This window comes from Acanthochromis polyacanthus, chromosome 20 (genome assembly GCF_021347895.1).
Source record: "Acanthochromis polyacanthus isolate Apoly-LR-REF ecotype Palm Island chromosome 20, KAUST_Apoly_ChrSc, whole genome shotgun sequence".
Classification (NCBI taxonomy): domain Eukaryota; kingdom Metazoa; phylum Chordata; class Actinopteri; family Pomacentridae; genus Acanthochromis; species Acanthochromis polyacanthus.
Genome location: NC_067132.1, coordinates 19,761,549 through 19,777,952, shown reverse-complemented (window position 1 = coordinate 19,777,952; position 16,404 = coordinate 19,761,549). Strand labels below are relative to the sequence as shown.

The window sequence follows — 16,404 nt, the reverse complement described above, 5'->3', positions numbered from 1 at the left end:
TTCACACTACATCTGGCAATTTGATTCATTAATTCTTGAGGGCATATTGTTGATTATAGCAGCTTTGAGTTGTGTGAAAGTCACTACACCGTGATACACACTGACAGTGTGCAAACTTGCAACTTTAATAATGTTGTACAGTACGATTTCAACAGCATTCTTTACAATTCACCCAACACCCCTTTCCCCCAATAAATAGATTTTCATAGAATCTAAGCTAATCTTTATATTTTCCTCAAAGATTTAACATTTATTGGTGGACAGTGATGCCATCACAAACATTTAAATTCTTTTTTTCCAGTAGTAAAGTGGGGTTTCAGTGTCTTCAAGGATCATCGATTTACAGTCACTGTCAAGGATCAAATAATGCCATTCAGCCACAAATCACATTGAATTGTAAAAATCTTTGGTAAATTTCACAATTCAATGCTACTAAAACTCAAAATTAAAAATTATTTAACAGGCTAGGTTTATAAATTTTCTAGGAATTACTCTTCACTTTTTCTCTGTTTAAATGTCAGTTACCAAAGACTCGTTTCCAACTGCAATTTAAAGATTTAGTTAATACGCTTTTGGAGATTCGAGTAAATATGCAGCATAAAAATGTGCACCCCGTAACCCAACACAACAAAATCAGCACAGTAATGAAGGCACTTCATTCTGTAAGAGAAGATTAAATCACAGTTGTTTGAACAGAAGAAGTCAGACGAGAAACAACAGCCTGCATAGCACTGCTCAACACGAAGAAAAAAAGAACAAAACGGTCACCCATTCTAGGAAAAACAAAAACTTTGTTCTGTGTATTTGATTGTTTTTGGTAACTAAAATATTACTTGATAGAATAGTAAAACCTCCTCTCTCTGATAGAAAAATTACTTTATGTATGTCTTGCTCTTAGAAACATTTAATATGTACATACAGTAATATAATCCTTTGTCAGTAAGAGTCCTGTACAAAGAGTCCAAGAATCCAGAGATGGTAAGAATCCATACAGATGTTCTCTCTAGATTTGATTATGACCAGATTATTTGCCTGAAACTCTCCAACCGGGAGCCGCACTGGGACGCCCATAGCTGGTCAGAGGACGGATGAGCCGGGCTGCCGGGCCGTGGCAGCAAAGTGAGGCTTTCGTTCAGCAGGACCGAGGCAGGAAGGACCAGCTGCCGTCTGCTACCTGTTCCTAAGACTCTGTAACAGATTGTAAACGTCCTCCTCTTTACTGAGACCCTCAAACAGAGGAATCAGGTCCAGCAGCTCTGTGTCTGTCATGTCATCAAACCAGGATTGCACTGGGACCTGTGGAGAAGGAAATGCCACAGAAAGAAAAAAAAAAGTAGAGAGATTCAATTTAACGGATGGAGAAGGAAGAAAACTTTTAAGTGTTGCTTTGTAGGTGAGGAGCTGGTGCGAGTTTTGTGTGAATAATTAATGGGGGAAATGGATCAAAGGCACAAAGAGTGGCAGCAGCCCCACCGAGCAACTTCTCCACAGAGGAGAGAAATTTTGTAAAATTGGGAACACTGCCAGCAGCTGAAAAACAACACCGAAGATTAAAAAAAACTTTGACAATATCTTCTGGATGTAATCATTTACATCATTATTAACCTCATATACATCTTATTTCTGTTCCACCTGCGCATTTTCACCCTGTTTTTGATCAGGATAAAACGTCATTGAAGCCTCCATTTACAAAGCAGCTTCATCCTCACACTTCTTGACATCTTTCATGCTGAGGGATAACATGAAAAGGAGTCAAAGAACTGAGATTTTCTGATACTTTAAGAGCAACAAAAACACCCACATTCCAGGGAAAACACTGACAGAAGGAACTCAGAATTTGCTAATTTTGGCGAATCCCTAATGGGTAATACTTCCTTTGGTTGTCTAAACAAAATCTTCAACTTTTCCCACCTATCTGGGGTCATCAGATGATGTGCACAAACAGGAAATGGAGCTTTTTTCTATATGACAAAACCACCATAAAGTAACAACTTACTGCATTCTCCGGGTGGAAGATGTAGGAGGCAGGTGAGTTGTCTATGATGATGACTTTACTGAGCTCTCGGCCCAGCCGGCTGAGGTCTTTGACGTAGTTTCCTCTGTGGAAAACACAGGATTCCCTGAAGAGCCGGGCTCGAAACACCCCCCACTGGTCCAGCAAGTCTGCCACAGGGTCGGCATACTAAACAGACCGAGAATCCATCAGATCGATGCAGCAAATCATTACTGCAACTGTCAAAGCAGAGCTGTAAGCCGAGAGCCTACCTTGGCTAAGCTCGCTGTAAAGAGGACACATTCAAACAATTCCCCCATCTTCTGGAGGAACTCGTCCACATGGGGCCTCTTCAACACGTACACCTGGAAACGACACACAATATCAAACACTTCTTTTAAATTCTGTTGCTGGTTTTGAGATTATTTTGGAACAAAATGTACCTGTGGCAGGGAATGTCAAACAATACAAAGTATAAAAAGCAACAAAGGTCTGCTCTGGTTTGAAATCTAGACGAGCAATCCTTTGATGATTTAGTTCCCGGTTTTATACAAAAATATGGCAATTTTGAGCATGTATCTTGTGCTTGTGTTTATGACAACATGTAACATTTGAGAACTCTGTCTTCTTTTATTAACCCTCTAAATCACAAAACCCACCAGCAGGCTTGAAAGGCGTGTGATGTTTAAAGAAAAACACCAAAATTCTATCATTTATCACAGGCAAGAATCACAAGATTTTCAACTTTCAGACACTCCTTGAACCACTCATCTGGGACCTGCTGTTTTGTCTGAAAACGTGAATTAATCTGAGCCTAAAATTATGATATTTCTCCAAAATCATTATATTCTGCATGTCTCATTTAGAAATCTGCCCAAAAAATGACTGTAAAAAACTAAAAAAAAACTACAATCCTTGAGGAAATTATGAAGCCATCAGTGATTCAGCTGCAACCAATAGGCAAGTGGCAAAAATTGGGGAATTTTTGGTTGAACTGCAGGCTGTGTTTCTACGGAGCAGGTGGAGAAAATTATGGAAAATAATTAAAAAAGCAAGCAGGGAAATTTTTTATAGTATGTAGACTCACAATTTTTGTTGAATTTATTGTATTTTTTTTACAGCTTTTGTAACACAAGTGTGACCTTGGATAGAATGATAAAGAGGTTGATTTCAGGTTTTCCAATTTCTACAAAATAAATAATCCAAAAAAAACTTTTAAAAATGGATTTACTTGTTTTATAGAGACAGAATATATTTCTGAGCTCTCTCTACTTCTAGTCAAGGTTGTGCTGTTTCCATAGAAGTGCAAGACTTTATATTTCAGTGCCCAAAATGAAAAATGTGACAGGAGCAAAGAAAGAATAACACCCAGAAACTGCTCGAGGCTCACGTGGTTAATTAAAATCACATGTTTTATAGAGAGTTTGCTGTGGGACAATGTCAAAAAACACTGTTATAAGTGCCAAAACCCAGGTATCAGATATGAGTGGAAAAAAATGACAAACCATACACAGATTTATACAACATCAGACAGTATTTTCTCATCGTATATATGTCATTTCTGCTCCTCTTCATCTTCTCCGTAGATCTCCGTTGGTTAGTTGCTGCCCCCAAGTGCAAGTAATCAAGCATAGGCCAAAGCAGATGCAGAAAGCCTATCCTGGATTACTTGAACCAGGTTGCAGCTACAATATGGCTTCTTCTGCTTCAAATAGATCGACGAAATTCAATACAAACAAACGGATCTCTTGTTTCAATGCACGGGACTTCAATTTTATCTCTCACACACATTTCCTCTCAGTGAAAAATCTCTTCTGCAGTATCTTCAACATGCTTTGTGGCATTTGGGGACACAGTCACGCCACGGCTCATCTATCTTTACAGCAAGCAAGGACTCAAAGACACAAAGGATAAAACGAGAAGCACTAAATTGTTTGACAGTGTTTCACTTTGACAGAGCTGTGGGATAATAAGGAATAATAAATACAGAAGGAGAGAAGCCAAGGACTCCATGGGAGCCCTTATAAATTAATACACATTATTTCATTCTAAGTCCACTTTCTGGAAGCCCTCCGTGTCAGTGCAGCATTACCTGATGAACAGTGCCATCAATCTCCACTGGAACGATGAAGTCTGCATTGCTGATGGGCTGCAGGAAGACAGGAAACAAGGAAAAGATTCAAAACTTGTAGAATTTTTTTTTTTTTTTTGCTCAAATCTGACACAGAAACAGCCCAGCCACATGCCCGAATTCTGTTTTCAAAAGGAGAGGAAGATAAAATACTCCTGCAAGGTGCCCCAGGCAAACGATGAAGGCTTCAAGTATAATGTGGTTCCCTCTGCTCCGGTGCTCGGTATCTCAGCGTTAAATAAAAACCAGAAGTAAGACTCCAGGGAGAAACCTGGGAGTTGAGCGAAATGACAGACGTGAGCGCGGACAAGGAGTAGCGCTGCCATTTTCTCTGCGTGACTTGTGTCATATTTTTAAAAGCAGGAAGAGGGGAGAGGAGAGGTGCAAGAGGTAGAGGAAGATAGATGCCGGAGGGGTGTGGGTGGAAGACAAGCAGAGGGCGTAAAGACGAGGATGAAAGGATTAGGTAGGAGGCACGGCGGTGTCATTTCAGAGAGGGAGAGAAAAGAAAATAGGTGACAGAGGGAAAAAAATGTTGCTGTGCGTTTTCCAGAAACACAAAGAAAAGCTCTTCTGTAGGAGCTTAGCTGTCACCCGTATGGATAGTTTGCAGGAGAGAAAGCAAAAGAATGGAAGATTATTTAGTTGTGTCACTTTGTAATTTGGACTGACTCTAATTCGTCGGTTTGAATTTCAACAATGCAAGCAAAATGTGCAAAAACACTGGTAAAGTGATGTTTAGAAAAGATGACTTTGCTTCACAAAATGGGCTTTTTTCCACATTCTGCTTGAAGCTAGACGTTAGCAGCTACAGAAACAGCAAAGTTGAAAGAAATGGTTTGAAGTTTAAAGGCACTAAAATATGTACAGCGTGGTTAAAAAAAAAAACGAAAAAATCCTTTTTATTATAATTACCCCCTTTCTTCCCCATGACAAAACTGGCAGATAAAATCAGATGCTGTCCTCTGTGTTTGAAGAAAGAACATCTAAGCTAGGCTAATTAGCGGACTTGTTTATGTGGTATTGCTTTTATACCGGCATAATATATAATTAGCTGCTCCCTTAATGATGTAGTACAACAAACTCAGCTACAAGGGTGTTGGAGCATCAGAATTCATTCATCAACTCCAGCAAAAAGGTCATTAGCTTTAGCTGAAGCTAATGCACTCTTGCTAGCTGGTGGCTTTAACTGGTCGGAATCTGGTTGCTGCAGTTTGTTTTTAATATTGTTGTGTGTGTCCAGCTAATTTTACATGCTGCTTCTTTTAATTACACATTTCTACAACATCACAGTTATTATACCGTGACTCATATGTCAAAAAATCTGGTCTTAACTCAGCTTAAAAGCAAATATGTAGTTGCAGTTTAGCGCCAGTTCTTTTCAGTTCCCTGTCTTTAGCATTTATAGCATTAGACCATATAAATAATTAATAAATGGCCTAAAACACACATTAAAATGAATCAGAAAGCAGGTAATAAAGTCATATAATGTCTGTATAGGTATATACAACTACGCTGTAGTCTGTGCATACCATTTATTTAGCTTGTTATTTATTTAAATCCTATTTGTGGTAATTCTCGCCTGTTGCTTTTCTAGTGCAGACTTGTCCTCAGGTGGTAAAATTACACTCTCCTATTTCCATAAAACCATGTTAACATTTTTAATGAACACTGTAGCAACTGTCTTTGAATACAGCCCAGTGTTTGCTCTGTATGTAAATGCCTTCAAGCATAAAACTCCAGTTATAAAGGCACAGTTCAATGCCATCCAGCAGAGGGGGTGTTTGCAGTAGGAATACCAAGCACAGCACTTTGACCTTCCACATGTCACTTGTATAATCTGTCTAATGGTCTATATATATAAGCCTAATATGACCATTATCACCCACTCGAGATGTTCGGTTTCTTTATATGATGCAAGAGTGAGTCAATTCACAATCAAAGCCCAGCGATCTCTCCCAAGATAGACGGGGGCTGCTCTATACATCAGTTTTGCAATATTCAGCCACGGTTAATGTTTACACCAGAGAACACAAAGACCCAAGCTGTCTAAAAATAATGAGCCGAACCAGTGGCTTGCAGGAAAGAGAACAAACAGGCTGCATAACTCCTACCATCGCGGCGAGAAAGAACGGCAAGAAGAGAAGAGAGAGTCACACAGATGGATGAGGAGACTGTCTGCTCTTCTGCCTATTGCTCTTCTGCTGAATCACTCCATCATTTGAAGACTGAGCATACAACAGCTGCTCATAGCCCTGCTCCGTAATGGGCCAGAGACGACGAGAGATATGGAAATGGGAAAGGACAAGAGGGGGATGTATGTGTGGAGTAAATGATGAGAAGGGAGAGTGTTATGTATTATGGATTTGTGCTGAACCACAAAAGGCTGGCAGAGTTGATGGAGAGAACTTGTTCTGGGTTGTTTCACTTTCAGATCTCACTCTGGCTCCGCTACGGCGCTGACTTTACATACATACCTCTGTTTAATCATTAGGCATTATTGTCCAAAACCTGCCTCAGCTCATCTCCTAAAGTGCCTCTTAAAACAGATTTTTGCAACCAGCTTTTGAGCAAGTTCTAAGCTTGATCCCTCATTTTGTTTTATAAACTGGACATGGTACATTTTGGCAATATATGGATTTAAATATGTGCACAGAAAAGATGTTGTTCAGGTCTCCTTAGGTATAGTAAGAAGAAAAGTGGATTCAAAATCTTGGGCTGCAACTAATTTTCAGTCATTCATTAAATTTTCATCTATTACTAGTACAAAATAATTGCTTGTTTCATAATCTACAGATATTCCATACAAAATATTGTGTAGCATAAAGTAAAATATTCCAACTTTAAATACCAGTAGTCATTTTTGCTTTAAAAAATATTAAGTCAATCATCAAACTAATTTGTTCTCGGTGAGTTAATCAACTGATTGTTGCGGCCTATCTTTAGCCTGTTGAAAGGCTAATTCAGTTTGTGCATTGCATGTTTCATGTTTTGGCTGTGTGATCGCTAGTTTCAGTAGATTTTAATGCTGATTCTAACATTTAGCAACATTTTCAGTTGACAAAGTCAATTTAGTCTTATCTAAAAAAAAAAAATCACTGGTTTTCTGTTTAGTGCTTAAGAAGTGGATGACTGGTCTGCATAGAGTTCTGACTTCAACCCAATCCAGCACCTTTGAAATTAGCTGGGACACCAAGTACAAAACAGGTCTTATCAACCACATCAGTGGTTGACCTCCCAGATGCTCTTGTGTCTAAAAGGGAACACCTTTCTGCAGCCAGGACTCTGAATATTCTGTACAGTCATTATTGCCCATCATTTAGCAGTCAGATGTCCAGGATTCACATATAAAGACTGAAGGTCCGCATGTTCTGATGGTTTCTTTGAGAGGTGCTATATAAATAGACATCACTCATGTGATTATACAGTATGTGGTGTATCCTTTCAGCGACTTGCACACATCTAACGCATACTGGATGTAATCCCAGCCAGGCCCAGGAATTATCTCCTCATCCATAACATGCAGGATAAAGCACAGAGTATGTGACGTGTTATGTAACGTTTCTTTTTTAGTCTATGTCCATCTGTGCGTCGTCTGTGTCCCTTGTTGGTTGAATTTGTTTATCTGCACTAACTGTCCCGTTTAAGTGTTAAAATTCACGTTTTAGAAATCAATTCCTTGATATTTTGAATCAGAATTAAGTCCAAACAGGAAATCTGCAGGAAATCCTGCATGTTTCTGAACGGAACTGAAAACGCTGCGCTGTGTGTCGCTTTCTGTCTCCATCTCTTCCTCTCCCAACCGATTTTCATTTATTGCATTGCCTGAATCCATTTCATACTGCATACTTATCTCTGAACTAAATGAGTTTTGATAGACTGAGTATCCACTGTGTGTGAGTTTCATCAAAAGAGAGAAAAAAACTTGAGCTCCTGTATGGGGTTTCTGACTTGGTTTGGAAGGGAGGAAAATAAAAACCCTTCTGACTTATTAGAACACGTCCAGGATTTCTACGAAATTCATCCCGCAGTCATTCAAGGCAACAGTACACTGTAGCGGACACACCCTTGTGTGTGGGTGAGTGTGTGTGGCCCTGCACTGCTGCCTTGTGATCCTAATGGGTGGGTCCGGTACTGTGTGTTGTGTGTACATTTTTCTCTTCCTTCGACTTTCCACAGAAAATGAGGAATTAGCTCTCGGTCGTATGAAAATGCACTGAAAAACTGTTTCGCTCTGCAGTTATTTTAATTAAAAGTACTTCTCCATTTGCTGCTGAAGAAAACAAAAACACAAGAGGTTCTTCAGCTTCACCTTGAGCTGTTTCGCTGCACACCTCTCTGGCTTTCTCATCTTGGCTGCACTCATGCAGAGGACAAAAGCACTCAGGCACAGATCAGCTGGGGCCGAGGCGGAGCTGAGCTGAAGTGGGTCACTAGGTGTGCCAGGTGTGTCAGCAGACGGAGGTTTTGATGGACAGATACAAGAGTCAGGGTGGTGTAGAGCTGCCCAGTAACTGGCCTTTCTCTTTGAGTGTCTGCAGCAGAGCAGAAACTCTATAAAACCATTTCTAACAGATCTGAGAGCTGGGAATAACCCTACATCTGTTATGATACATATGCAGCTTCTTCATTTTTCAGCATTAAATAATTAGTTTGTTTGAAATATTTGACCAGCGCAATTATATTTGGCAGCTTAATCCTGCATCCCAGGCCTGGGGGGACCTCAGCCTAAGGATTCTGCACCATCAAATAAAGCAGAGTTGCCAAAAACAACAACAAAAGACCGTGAAATGTTACATACAGGTAAACTCTGCAACTTCAGATTTTAAGTTTAAAGCCTGAAGTTTGAACTGTTCTCTGAAAAGAAGCGTCTCATTAAATAAAATCATTCAAACTCTCTGAAAACGTGGTCGCAGGAGAATTTACCCGAGGATTGTGTGGGTGAGGTTTGATCTGATTTGACTGGTAGTGACCAGACAACCCAATCGGCTGTTATTAGATTTTATTTTTAGATTAGATTTCGCCCATTTCGAACCAGCGAGAAGACAAGCGAGTGCAGACAAACTACTAATTAAGGGATTTCTCATGAAATAGGAAAAGTCGGTTGTGTTCACGTAGGAGGTCATCATAGTAAGAAGATGACTAAAAATATATGCATTTCAGACCTTGTGGAGAATACTTGTGCTTCTGAGTCTAGAAAAAAAACCTTGAATTAAGTCAAAAAGCTTTACCTGTTTTGCGGATATTTGAGATATGTGTACATTTAAAACACATCACTGTCAGTTTTTTGAACAGTTGCATTTGTTCCTCTCAAGAAAAGCATGAAAGAAGCTGAAGACTTTGGATTGTTTTTCTTCTGTTGTGGAAAACATAATTAGATCCACATACATTCCATTACAAATGGACTTTTACCTTCCACTGGTGCCTGGAATGTGTGTATTTCTTTGCATAAAAAAGACGTTTTCACCATAAACTGATACAAAACAAATTGGTACATAGAAATTCATCAGAAACATTCATTCCTAATAATCAAATAAAACCTGCAGCAATGTTTGGGATGCTATACAACATGTATAGACAGCTGGTAAAATGATAAGATGTGTATCTATCAAAAGGAAGTCATGATCCAGGTAAAATGTGCAGCATTCCTGCAGTTAAAACCCTAAAAATACAGCGCAAGCCTACTTTCAAAGCAGTCTGGCAGCCCAAGATTATAATAATCCTTGAAAACTTCCCGTCCAAATTTATTGCAAGGGTCGAAAGATCAAAAAGAGCCCATTTGCGTTATAGCCTTGAGGTAAAACTCTGGACTGTTTACAGTAGCTCGTGAAATGCGTGGATCCTCAGAGAACCTGCTTTTCAGTGGACAGCGGCGATACAGTAGACATTTCCTGCTTAACAAATGGATTGGGTGATGATGAATCGCACGGTGCACAGCTGCTAAAGATGTACCGGTTGCCATGCCAACACCCTGTAATAGTAACAGTTAGGTCTCCTGTTTGCCCTCTCTTGTTGTAATTGATGTTTTAAAGCCTTAATACTCTCAAGGACGGAGACTGTTGTGATGTAGTTCAGTGATGCTAATAGGACTCAGCAGTACCTAATTGTACTCGCGCCAAATTCACAACAAAGAATGTCTTTTTCTGGATTTATTTCCGCATAATCCCACACAGCATGAAACAGCTGAGATGTAGCACGACTGTCAGTGTATTCAAAGGTGTATCATGTGCTTGTGTGTGAGATGTTGTACCTTGAAGGAGCTGTGCACGAGGGTTTCGTCCAGGTCGATCACCACGCAGTTCTTGCCATAGTCGGCTATGCTGACCTCCGGCAGAAGGAACTTGGCTGGAGGCTGCAGAGACAACAAACACACTTTATAATGTCACGTATAAACAGAGGAGCGCCAGAGAGAACAGGCTGCAACACACACTCTCTCCAACACACACACCGAGGGTGTGATGGCGGCTCAGTCAGAGTGTTGGACATGATCACTTTGGCTACTTTGGGTGACACTCAAGAAACACTTAACAGGATTAATGACCTGCAGGAGGGTGTTCCTCAGCTTCTGTAGACGTCTGAGTGTACCGCTGAGAAATGTGCCAGTGCAAGAACGACATGAAACTAAGTTGTGATTTTGACTGTTGTAGAGATTTTAAAGCATGCGTAATGTAATTCAGAGTGGGTAAGTTGGTTGAAATCAGTATATTAGAACACATTTTACATTATGGGTGCTGCAATATATTGTCATGGCACTGGCAAGAATCGTAATACTTTAAAAAAATTATTGATATTGTGTCCATAATACACATATGATAATACCCTAATTAATCCAGTGCCAATGTAGGAACAACATACAGTTCAGTTATTTTAAGTGACTTCTTTGCAAAGTTAAAGAAAATTTGACTGATAATATTATTTCTTTTAAATTTTCCTTTATGTATTGTGAGAATCTGTTCTTGTGACAGTCTTATAGCAATTACATTTTTAAACAAAAGCAGTGCTCAAAAAGATGAAGATAGAGATGTATGGAGAGGGTTTTAATGTAAAACATGATATTGCAACTGATTTGTTGGATAGCTATATACTCTATTAATCCTCTGACCCCGAAACCCACCAGCAGCTTTTGATATTTTTTAATAAAAGCTTTAATATTTGCCAAAAATCACACTATTTTTCAGATCTAGAAATGGGAAAAAATAGGAAAAATCAACAAATGTTCAACTTTCCAGTGGTCCTTAAACTACTTATTCCATTTTGAAACTTTAATATCATTTAAAATTGTGATGCTTCATCAAAGTCACTTTAATCTACTTTAATGTCTCATTTTAAACAAAAAGCCAAACATTTACTATTTGCCCCAATCAGATTCTGTAAAAGAAAAAAAGTTATGCGACATAAAATTCAGCAATGTTTTTGCTGAATTGCAGGCTGTTTACACAAAGCAATAGAGACAAGCAAAAAAAAAAAAGATTTAAAAAAAAAATGGAAGTAGTTAATTATCTGAAGCATGTGGAGTCACCATGTTTGTCCACGACTGGCAATGCCGATTCCAAGGTTTTTTTTTAATTTTTTGTAAAATTATTAATCAAAGAAATTCTACATTCATCTTTTCTTTATCTGATCTATGGCAACATAAATGTTGAGTCACGGTTGTGCTGGTTGTCCATAAAGATGCAGGACTTTCTATTGCAGTGAAAAACGAGTCCACAGTGAGTGAAAATGTAACAGTGGAAAAAAAAAAAAAAAAGACCCAGAAACTGCTCGAGGTTCAGAGGGTTAATTAAGTAGCCAAATTACGTGAACACATTTGACCAGAGTTTATCAGCAAAAGGAGCTCTACTGTAATTGTCTCTGCTTGACCGAGATGTCTGCCTCGCTAATGCTTTCTAATGCTTTTCCAGGAAGGACTATTAACAATGAGTTAATCTGTCGAAAAGATTTGATATCCGATGTCCAGTTAAATGCCACCACATACAAAGGGAGGAATTATTTCCTCGGCTGATAGCATTTAAAGAGACCGGCCTCGATTTGCTGCTGCTCTGTGGTCTGAGCACCTGCTGATTTCTTCTGTATTACCTTGTGTTGACTGAGCTCTGTGACTGTGCTGCCTTCAGGGTCAGAGGGGAAAAGGAGAAACACTAATGTCCTCTGCCATGTGGGCCTGAGGTTATCGACAGGCACGGGGCAGATGGCTCAGCCACGGGGGGCAAACACTCACACCTCGCAAACCAGTACATCCATGCACACATACGTCCATAGGCAGACACACAAATCTACGTAGAGGTGAGGAAGAAGGACTCCGTCAATCTGACACTCATACTGATCTGCGGCTGCTCGGTAAGCCAGGTCTTTTCTGTATATGTCTGTGTTTTAGCGTTTGTTGGCACCACTGACTGTATTTATCATGTCTTATCACAGGACTGCATGCTGATGTACCACAGGAAGAATTCCCCGTGAGCAAGGACACAGAATGACATCCTGTCAGGCCGTGATGAATGCGATTTAAACCTTCAGGTTAAACAAAGAAAAAAAAAAGACTGACTGGGACCTTGACATTTTCACCAGGCAGCTGCATTGACTTAAAATAACTCACAGCTACAGCCAGGGGGCGCACTTCCAAAATGATTACGTTTAACTACAGTGTATCATGCTAACTAAGAGCATGGTAGTATTATTTCAGTAAATAGATACAGAAAAACTCTGTTTTTCTTTTGAAAGTACGAGCAAAATTCGAAATACTGTTATGTCCCCGTATGGCATGAAAGTCCTCGTATAGCAGGTGGACACGATACTTAATGTCTTACTTTTGAGATATATTTGGAAAAGAACAACAACTTCAGTGACAAAATAAATTGAAGGCAACCATCAGTTATATATTTATTACTTTATTCATTTTACTGCTTTATTCAGTTAAATGTATCATTAAATATGAAGCTTTAAAACAAAAAAAAATCAGACTTTAAGACTGAAAAGCTGAGCGATAATTAACTTGTTTTATGACATATTATCCTTTTCTTTATTTAACCGTTTTCTTATTATGTTTTTTTTATTTCTGCTCTTTTATTGTTTATTTTTTGTTTAGTTTTGATGACATTGTTGACTCCATATGTGTTTTTATCAGGTATTTGTGTATTAAAGTTTTTACTTTCAATTCAGATCCACTCCACTAAAAAAGCAGCCCAGCCCCTCAAGAATTATTTTTTTCTTTCCAAATTGAGTTTTTCCACTCATCTGGTGAAAATTCCTGAAATTTCTTAATGAACTGGAGAAGACTTGGGACAGAAGGAAACAATTCACATATATTTTTTTAACAGATGTCATGTTTGTGAAACTTATGCGCAAAATGTTTCATTGTTTAAGTCTAAGTTAAACAAAATGTAACATAAAAAAAGTGAAATGTTTGCTCTTTCTTATTCCACCTATGTGCTTACCGTAATTAAGATAATTAAGATAATTAATTTGTTTAATTTGAATGATGATGACTATGAAATGTGGCTAATGAGGCTCTGTAAGTAATTCTGCATTAGATTATGCAGTTAAGAAGTCATATTATTTCCAAATAAGTTACACACATTTGAAGTTATATTTCTTAACAAATACATTAACAAACACTGTCATACTTTATATCTCAAATCATTGTGAGTTGTAGACAATTTATTGTCTATATTCGGTCTGTCAGTGCTATATCAAAACTAAACTGATATCGTTTATTTGTATTTTTTGTCTATGTGAATATTTTGCACATTAAAAGCTCATAAGTCTTTATACATTAAAGACAATATGTGCAATATCAATACTTCTTTATATCAATATGTAAACTTATGGAAGAATTTGATGATTTCTAAATGCTATACTGTTATTTTCAACAGAGGATAATTTTCTTTGCAATATCTGAATATTCACAAATAGAGAAACTTGTGTATATTTTTTCTTTATTTTATTTTCTGTTCATGTTCCTTTTTGCGGCTGTAACACTTCAAATTTTTTCTTATCTTAACTTATCTTCTGTGTAATGCCTTGTATCTGTTTTTTGATGAGGTTTAGATGTTGTAGTTCAAAAAGGTTTTGCTTTTTGATGCGGTGTCGTGACTCCACTTCGCCGCCGTGATTCTCGGCGTTTTGCTATTTTTGCACGAGGCACAGAACCTCACGACAACTTGCAAGCGATGTCTTGTTTCTTCTGCTTTGCGTTGCCGCTCTCACTGCAGCGTTACAGCGACGAGTGACTCAGACGTGACCCGCACAGGTCAGCTCAAGTTATTTAAGTCAGCCCTCAGATCCAGCGAGCAAGACAAAGAGCAGACCTCATCGCCACATGCATTTCCTGCTATTGAAGGGAGGTGTCTGCTGTGTGGTGTAGTTTAAACCTTGGCTGCGACTTGGGATGCTGTGAGTGTGAATATCCTAAATTACAGTAAACCACAGGCACCACATAGATTCCAAAATAGCTAAATGAATTGCAGTTTCAGCACAAACAAAGCAGGGATCAGATAAACCAACTCTTTTCTGGTGAATGTCTGGCGAGTCACAAATCGTTGAAACCAAACTCCTTTCTAATGGACTAACAGCAGTTCATTGACCACTGATTGCATAATCACAATGCAATCAACCTCCACACAGACAAATATGTAATTTAATCAAGTCTTTTAAGGGCAAGTTATGTGTTTGCTGACCCAAACTGTCGATGCAAAGGTCTAACGTAGGATTGGGTAAATTTGATCTAATAAGAAAATCAATCTCATGTTCTTGTCCGATGATTGGAGAATCACGTTAGAAAAGGACAAGAGGACAAAACCACAAATTAATCATGTGACAACAAATGGACTTGATTCGTATGAAGGGAGGAGAAGCGGCACAAAGGAAGGGATTGGAAGCCGCATGATCAAATGATGGGGGACAGTGCAAAATTTCACCTGACAGCAAAGAAAAATTACCTCTGTGTCAACAGCCACATGCAGCTAGAATGATGAAGCACAGCAAGCAAAGGGAGGAGGCTACTGTGATGGGGCGAGATGAAGAAAAATGAAAGATAATAATACATACACTGGGTATGGGGATGACCTGGACCTGGTCACACTGGAGAAAGCAAACAGAGAGAAAAGAGAGAGAGGGATTGAGAGAGACAGGGTGGGAAAAAAATAGAGAAAAAGGAACAAGGAAGCAAAAGAAAAACTGTTGCAAGGAAGAAATCGACAACATCAATAATCCAATCAACAAATGCACAGCGAGAGAAGAGGAGAGAGAGGGACAGAGGAAGAGGGACGTATAGTGCACTCACGGTGAGAGAAAGTGAGAACGACTCGCTGAAAAACAAACAGAGCTGCCATAGTAACAAATACGGCTGGCCAGAAATCCAGCAACAGTACACTGCTGGGAGGGACCGTGGGCACAGACCCAGCTCGAAAATCAGCCTCGCTCTATAACAAGGCTTTTTATGGCGAGGTTCGCGAGGTTCACTCTAAATTAATGGGAGCTCATTTGTTAAGGAGAGGTCTGTAGCGGGTCAGTACTGACCACATGTACGGCGTCCGTAAAGGGCCACACATTCCTCCCCTGGACGAGAGACATTTACAGGTAAACAGGAGTGGAAATCTGATACGATCCTGCTCCATTTTTAGCCTCGTGTACCTGCCTTGGCAGCCCAACACCGTGTTTGTGGAGGAGCTTCGGGGGTTTGGCGCCTTTTCCACGGCCAGAACGTTCTCTTCACACATCCTCACTACACTGGTCAGAGTGTGCATGAGGCGAGGGGGAGGCGTGGGTGCCAGGCAATCCATCACAGCGGACACACACAAGGCCCACTTTATGGGGATTAGAGGAGCAGCAGTCTGAGTCCATGTGTGTGTCCTTACATGTGTTGTCATGGGTCTGTGGCAGGACTTGTGCAGGAGAAAGAGCGAGGCATGTCTTTTGAGCTCCTCAGCGCTCCGTGTGTTATTTTGTGTGCGGTTGTGTGCGTAGGCAGATATCGAAGAATGCAAGATGGGACACGAGCCCGTATTTTCAAGCAGTGGATGGTAAACAACCTCTGGGTTCAACGGGTTTGAAGCAGCTGGAAAAATTTGTGGAGGGAACTCGGCGAGGCCGCCTCAGCCTCAGCTCACTGCAGGAAAAGGCAAACCCTAACAAGCTCTCTGTAACAAAACCAAACAAACGCTACTCCTTGCTGAATCTCACCAGTCCAAATAGGACTTCTGTCGTAACATAATTCCCACAAGGTTTCATGTCATGTGGATGCAAATGGAATGCAACTTGGACTCTGGCCAACAATGACAAGACA

General features: G+C 39.6%; 1 protein-coding gene and 1 long non-coding RNA gene across 3 annotated transcripts in view; one reads left to right on the top strand and one right to left on the bottom strand.

Moving 5' to 3' along the window:
* Positions 1-101: 101 nt before the first annotated feature.
* The window catches only part of ctdspla (CTD (carboxy-terminal domain, RNA polymerase II, polypeptide A) small phosphatase-like a), a 35,308-nt gene continuing 19,005 nt past the window's right edge, over positions 102-16,404 (bottom strand). Inside the window, exons 3-8 of one of the 2 annotated variants that reach the window (XM_022209728.2) lie at positions 15,168-15,200; positions 10,375-10,476; positions 4,086-4,142; positions 2,266-2,358; positions 1,997-2,182; positions 102-1,296 (exon numbers count right to left, since the gene is read on the bottom strand). In XM_022209728.2, the coding sequence (XP_022065420.1) occupies positions 1,171-1,296; positions 1,997-2,182; positions 2,266-2,358; positions 4,086-4,142; positions 10,375-10,476; positions 15,168-15,200 (597 nt within the window). In that variant the 3' untranslated portion in view covers positions 102-1,170. The remainder of the gene's footprint in view (positions 1,297-1,996; positions 2,183-2,265; positions 2,359-4,085; positions 4,143-10,374; positions 10,477-15,167; positions 15,201-16,404) is intronic. The other variant, XM_022209729.2, reaches the window with a different exon arrangement.
* LOC127531319 (uncharacterized) lies at positions 12,010-13,918 on the top strand. The gene is made up of 2 exons (XR_007938388.1): positions 12,010-12,461; positions 12,543-13,918. It is a non-coding gene; the product is annotated as an uncharacterized LOC127531319 (long non-coding RNA).